Source organism: Galeopterus variegatus, unplaced genomic scaffold (assembly GCF_000696425.1).
Source record: "Galeopterus variegatus unplaced genomic scaffold, G_variegatus-3.0.2 Scaffold8579, whole genome shotgun sequence".
In the NCBI taxonomy this organism is placed as follows: domain Eukaryota; kingdom Metazoa; phylum Chordata; class Mammalia; order Dermoptera; family Cynocephalidae; genus Galeopterus; species Galeopterus variegatus.
The window spans coordinates 8,723-15,998 of record NW_007734690.1 but is presented as its reverse complement, the minus strand read 5'-3'; the positions used below and the strand labels follow the sequence as shown (position 1 = coordinate 15,998).

At 40.2% G+C, this 7,276-nt stretch overlaps 1 protein-coding gene across 1 annotated transcript in view; it reads left to right on the top strand.

Annotated features, from left to right (window-relative positions):
* Positions 1–4,674, top strand: part of LOC103608573 (zinc finger protein 345-like) — a gene marked incomplete at its 3' end in the record, with an annotated part of 8,585 nt that extends 3,911 nt beyond the window's left edge. The window contains 2 exon segments of the mRNA XM_008592993.1: positions 1,981–1,989; positions 4,388–4,674. Of these exon segments, the coding sequence (XP_008591215.1) occupies positions 1,981–1,989; positions 4,388–4,674 (296 nt within the window).
* Between the last annotated feature and the right edge of the window lie 2,602 nt (positions 4,675–7,276).

Here is a 7,276-nt window from a genome sequence, read left to right as displayed (position 1 = left end):
ATCCATGGCCTTGGTGTTATCAGTACCACGCTCTCCCCAGTGAGCCACGGGCCAGCCCAGATTTTTTCCTACTCTCCCATTTTAGGTAAATTTGTATGACCAGTATTACAAAGCTAAGTAAAGGTAATTTTTTATGATGTTTGAAGCTAATGCAAAGTGAGTCTATAGGTTGAATAGAAACATTTCTACGTGAATGCACAAATTCACGGGCACATAATTGTAAACAACTTGTTTGAACTTATTTAAACAGCTGTAAACAGTAGTGATTTTCTTATTTTACTCAGTGAAACGCAGTGCCTGGAAGGGATACTTTTCTTTTTTGTTTGAACTTATTTAAACTTGAACTTATTTAAACAGCTGTAAACGGTAATGATTTTCTTATTTTACTCAGAGAAAAGCAGTGCCTGGAAGGGATACTTTTCCTTTATACCTATTGCTCCTGTTTTGAAATGGTGCCAAATCATAGGTATGAGTGTGTACCACATGCCCTATAGCTAAGAAATCTTGTGTTTCTGTTTTCTGTGATGGAGTGCTATTTCCAATCTTGCCACTAAGAGGTAAATCCCAACTCTACTTGTGTATTGCCTTGTGAATGGCTGTGCTTGTGTGTAGTCCTCCAGACCTAGAGATGGCCCCAGAGCCTATTTTCACCTAAGGAGACTTCTCAAGTCTGTGGTGACTCCCTGTCTGCCATCAGAGCCCTTGGTGTGGGGGAGAGCCAGGCCCCAAAAAGGGGTATGAGCAAGTAAGACAAAATGGTGTCCAGCATAGAACCTGGGGGTGTGGTTGGAGGCAGGGTCTCTGGGATCCTTTTGGGCAGGGAGGTCATTTCCATCTGCCACTATTCTGTCTCCAAATCTCTGGTAACAGTGGGCAGAAAGTATAGGACCATCATTTATCTTTCATTTTTGACTCTAATCTTTATTATTTTCTTTTTTCTGTTTTGGGAAGTTTAATTTTCCTCCTTTATCTAGGATTTTATTTGGCAGGTCAGGTTATTGATTTCAGAACTTTCTAAACTGTATACATTTACAAATTTAAATTTTACTCTAAGCCCTTTTTTAATTTTGGTATGTTGTATTACTGTGTGAAAATGTTTCAAATTTTAGTGTCGTTTTTATGGCTCACTGACAGTTTGGGAGTTTGTTCTTTTACTTTCATAATTTTCTGTTTAAATCTATTGTGGTCAGAGAACATACATTGTATAATTTCAGTCCTCAAATTTATTGCAGATATTTTATGGTATCACAGATGGTCTTTTCTGGAGTATGTTCCAAGGCCTTGAATAGATTGAGTATTCTGTTGTTGGATGTTGTGTCTATATATACATATCTTTAAATTCAAGTTGCTTTATAATGTTGTCCAAGACTTCTATACCCTTGTCAGTCTTTTGCTGAGTTGTTCTATTTAATATTGAAAGTTGCACTTAACATATCTGAACACTTACATAGAACAGCCTGTTTTACCCTTAATTTCTTCTCTAATTACTTTTATTTGATGTTGGACTTACTTGTTTTGTGCATGTATACCTACAATTGTTATGGTGTCCTCCAGAATGACAGTTTTGTCATAAATGACCCTCTTTATTCCTAGTAACAATTTTTTTTTTTGAGCGGCAAGGGGATCGCAACCCTCGGCTCGGTGTGGTCCGCACCACGCTCAGCCAGTGAGCGCACCAGCCATCCCTATATAGGATCTGAACCCGCAGCCTTGACACTACCAGCGCCGCATGCTCCTGAGTGAGCCACGGGGCCGGCCCCCTAGTAACAATTTTGTTTGTTTAGTATTAGTATGGTCAGCTGGTGTATCTGTGTTAGGTTATGTTTACATTGTATATCTTTTCCTGCCCATTAACTTTCAACCTGTTCGTATCATTGAATTAGATGTGTTTCTCTTGTGTTCAATATATAGTTTTTTCTTTTTTTCTAATACTATTGGACAAGACTTTTAAAATTTTTTTTATTTTGTTTTACTTGACAGGTTACAATGGTATGTGCTTATAAGGTACAATTTGATGTTTCAACACATTGTGAAATTATTAAATCAGGCTAATTCACATATTCATTATCAGACACACTGATTTCTTTGTGGTGAGAACATTTGAAATCCACTTTGTTAGCAACTTTGAAATGTACATTACTATTAACTCTATTCACCATGCTGTGCAGTAGATCACCAGAACTTATTCCTCCTGCTGAAGTGAAACTTCATACTCTTGAACCAAACATCCCCACTGATATTTTACCCCATTCTAACCCTCAGTTTTGGTAAACTTCATTCTTCTCTCTGTTTGTATTAGTTTGACTTTTTAATAGTCCACATATAAGTAAATTTAAGTGGTACTTGTCTTCCTGTCCCTGGCTTATTTTATTTAATACAACGTTTTCTAGATTCTTCTATGTTGCCACAATTGACAATTTGTTTCCTTTTTAATGTCTGAGTAGAATTTTATTTTATATGTAAACATTTCTTTTATCCATTCATTCGTTGATGAGTGCTTCTGTAATTTCGATATCTTGACTGTTGTGAATAATGGTGCCATAAACATGAGAGGGCTGACATCTCTTTCTGATACTGATGTCAGTTCTTTTTGACATATACCCAGAAGTGGGATTGCTGGATCATTTGCTTTTTTTATTTTTAGCATTGTGCTAGTTTCCAAATTGGTATTCTAATACACCTTGTGTATTCATACCTTCATGAATACTTATCTTTTATCTTTTTGATAATACCTGTTCTAATGGGTCTGATGTGATCTCATCGTAGTTTTAAATTGCATTTCCCTTTGGATTAGTGATGTTGACAATGTTTTCATACATCTGTTGGCCATTTCAAGTCTCCTTTTAAGAACTGTCTATTCAGGTTTTTGTTCCATTTTTGAGTAGGATCATTTTTTAATTTTTATTGAGTATTCTGAGTTCTGTATATGCTTTAGATTTAGCCAATGTGAGATGTATGGCATGCGAATGTTTTCTCTGAATCTTTGGGTTGTCTCCTCACTTTGATATTTGTTTTATTTTCTGTGCAGAAGCTTTTCAGTTTGATGGTATAAATTTCTTCTAACCATGAGAATAGCTAAATTGAAGTTTTACATGTGAAGTCTGTACTTTATTCAGTTTCTTCTCTAGTTTCCACTGGATGTAAAATTGTTTTGATTGTGTGTCAACATTTCATCTATAATGCAGCTGTAGCTAACACCATATTATAGTTAGAAAAATGAGAGTTTGCAATTTAGGTTTGTTGCTTGAGTTCTCAGACTGGCTGTAAAGCTTTTCCACCATGCCGTATTCTTCCATTCTTCTGTGGAAACCATGCTTACCAGTCTGGAAACCTGGGTGAGCCTCTCTCTTCAACCCCACCATGTTACTGACTTACTTGGCATGGGCTCCTGTCAAGAGAAGGGATCTTTTGTCCTTAAATCAATGTGTTCGGACCCAGGAGATGCACACCTTGATTTCAGTCCTTGACCTTAAAAGGGTTAATGCATATTGGTGAATTTGAAACGGCATGACATATACACAGTTTAAGACAAAGTTGATTGACTTTCTTCACACTGAATATATTAGATATGCTCCTGTCAAAAAGTCAGTTATGTGTCTTATGTCTGTAAGAGGACAAACTACACACAGCTTCAAATTACATTTCTTTTTCTTCAATAAACCAGTGGGAATGATAACATGGAACTGACTGGCTTTGGATCCCAGAGCACTGACTTTTTTTTTTAATTGTGAGAGTCTGGTTGGTCCCAGATCCTCCAGGCCTATGTGGAGAGGGTCTCAGTCCTTGTCCCTCTACCTTGGGAGCTCCAAAAACCTATCAGTTTTTATGTCAGCATTCCAAGGACCCAGAAGTTAGGAAAATTCTGGTACAGGCTGAAGGCAGAGTGAGGCAAAGTCTTTACAAACAACCAGGGACTTGGGGGTGCTGGGCCAACCTCCATCCCTCCCTCTACACAGGCTCAGCTGAAGTGGGTTGCACAAGAATAATGTCTTCATTTCCCACAGTCCTCTCTGGTAAGTTCATGGTTGGGTGTGTCCTCCAGGCCTGGAAGGGCATCGGGTCATGCACAGTGGGCAGCTGTGGGTCAATTTCCTCAAGGACTTCTAGGGACTTGGGACTTGTCTTTTGGAGGTCACATCTCAGCTAGGACATCTCCACGATCTACTTGCTTATACCAGACTCCACCCAACCAACACTGTGCCTTTGTATCTTTGCATTTTCTGTGTCCACAGCAAGAGTGCCCTGTCTTGCCGACACTCCTCTTAGGATTCCCATGGTTCTCATTGCCCTCAGTCCCCTACCCGTATTTAGGTGCTGTTTTTGCTCCCTTCCACTGAATATGAGGACTTTGCACCTTTCTTGGACCAACCTCTTCATGAATGTTCAGGACTTGAGGAGGATCCTGCACACCACACTTGTCAGGTCTTCCTTCAACTGGATGAAAGGGGTGGCATAGGAAGGTGCAGTGGGGGAAGAAATGGGACAGGTGGAGGAGAGACAACAGGTAGTGGACAGACACAGAAAGAAGGTGAAGAGGACAAGAGTCTACATTTGTTGGGTGTGACAGGTGCTCTATGCCCACCAATGCTGCTATTGCTGCAGGTACTGGTGGTGCTGGATGGTAGCCTCCAGGAGCTCCTTGGCTGCCTTGCAATAGCTGCCTGTGGGCTGGTGGTAAGTGGTAAGCACCTCTTTCTCATTCTGCCCTCTCCATCTCCAACTACGCATCTTACCACGTGGTTGCAGCCTCTTGGCTGTGAAGTAAGAGCTCCTCGGTGATGATGGATGGTCCCCTGTCCCACACAGGGAGCACAGCTGCATCTACAAAGCCTTCAGGTTTGTCTCCACTGACTTCAATGTAGAGAAAGGGCCAAATGAGTAGGTGAGGTCAGATAAGATCCACCCTCCTGTCCTGGCCTCACGTCCACTGAGCAGCTGTCATTATATATATATTATATATAATATAACATATACATGTAATGTTATTGAAACCAATCCCAAAAGGAGGAATCGTTAGCAATATGTAGTAATATACTTTTCTACTTACTCCTGGTATATAATTCCTTTACACACAATAATTCAAGAATGAAAGAATCGGGCCAGCCCTGTGGCGCACTCAGGAGAGTGCAGCGCTTGGGAGCACAGCGGCGCTCCTGCCGCGGGTTCGGATCCTATATAGGGATGGCTGGTGTGCTCACTGGCTGAGCGTGGTGCGGGCGACACCACACCAAGGGTTGCGATCCCCTTACCGGTCACAACAAAAGACAAAAAAAAAAAAAAAAAAAAAGAGTGAAAGAATCATTTGTGCTTGTATCAAGTACATTCACTTGTATAGGTGGAATGCCTCAATTTCGGCTTCCAGGTGTTTAGACAACTGGACAATAGGAGGCCAATGTGGGTTGGGATGTCTTTAGAATGATTATTGCACTAGTATCCCACTACATCAAAGGGTCAAGCATGATTTGCCTGGTTAATTATGGAATTCTGGGTTTTCTTCCTTTGGCAGATCTCTTGAACAAAGTATGCTGCAGCCACTAATGAAACAATAAGAAATCTTATCTGCTACACTAGGAATGTTTGCAGTCTCCAAAGCTGTTGCTGCACAACAGCATATTAACATTACTAGCCAGGGTAGTCTCAGGTAATAGAATTGTTCTTGATTATCTATTAACTAAGTAAGGTGATGTCTTTATTATTGCAAATACTGCATGATGTACCTGAATAAACTCTGAGGAAATTGAGACATAGTTGCATAAAATAAGAGAGCAAGCCACATGGCTACCATAAGCCTCACCTAGTTCCCCATTGTCATTTGATCTACATAATTAAATGTCTTTTACTGTAGGTTCATGGCTTAAAACCATCATGCAACCTAGAATGTTCACAAAGTTGGCATCTTTCCTTTATTCCTTTCTTTTAAAACTATGTACTTGTTATCTATTAAAGCTCTGCAGAAATGCAACCACTGACAAAATGGTGTTTGCCCAGTGTTCTGAGATAACTACCAATACCTACAAAACAGATTAACTTAAACACGACACCTAGGTAACCCAGGCACAAAAGCACCTTTTTCTGCCCTCTTTGCTGCTCAAATGTAATTAAAACATCTTGACACAGTCTGACTTGCAGTTGTTCATTACCTTCGCTGATATGAGATCAGGTCCAGTGACTGGAACATGTTCATCACAGCCTCAAGGGACACATAAAATCTGACACTGGACTAATTTATCAGTAATGTTTTCAGAGAGAGATCTTGATCAAAAGGGGGAAATGTAAAATTTCATGAAATCATTTTCTGTAAGATCAAGACAAAATAGAGCCAGGAAAGGCACAAGGAAGGGAGGCTCATGTTTGCTTGCCTGAGGTAAGAATTGTTTTGCAGGACCTTCTAAAAACCCATCAAAAATCCCTTCACTTTTCGGGCCGGCCCGTGGCTCACTCGGGAGAGTGCGGTGCTGATAACACCAAGGCCCCGGGTTCGGATCCCGTATAGGGATGGCCGGTTGGCTCGCTGGCTGAGCGTGGTGCTGACAACACCAAGTCAAGGGTTAAGATCCCCTTACTGGTCATCTTTTAAAAAGAAAAAAAAATCCCTTCACTTTTCTATGTGTCCCCTGCCTCATACAAAATACATTTCTGCAACAAAATTTATCATTAGACATTGTTTGCCATTGCAGTAATTCAGTTAAGACCTTCCCATAAAAACATGTCAGGTAATGGCATCTCAAGCAATGAACTAATGACAAGCCTGACTCTCAGCCTCCAGAACTAATTAGCCTTGTTTCTAAGCAGCTTATGTGAACTTCTCCCTTTATGTCAATAAAAGCTTTCTCTTGGGTCTGGCCCGTGGCTCATTTGGGAGAGTGTGGTGCTGATAACATCAAGGCCAAGGGTTTGGATCCCCATACAGGGATGGCTGGTTAGCTCACTTGGGAGAACATGGTGGTGACAACACCACAGTTAAGCTTTAAGATACCCTTACCAAACATCTTTCACGAAAAAAACTATCTCTTAGTCTTCTATCACTGAATGCATTTGTAGCTTGCCTTGGTATGCATTCCAGATTTTAATATAATTTTATGTTCACAAAGAAGCTAAACATATTTGAAGATGTTTTCCTCTACTGTATTTTTCTCAGTTAACAGAGGAAATGTACATTAACTGAATAGGTGCCATATAAGACAAGCCCAAAGCTAGGGCCATCTTAAGCAGTGAAAGTATAAAACCTTTTTAGCCAGTAAATTTGGGGAAGATATATCTAACAGGGGATATTGGG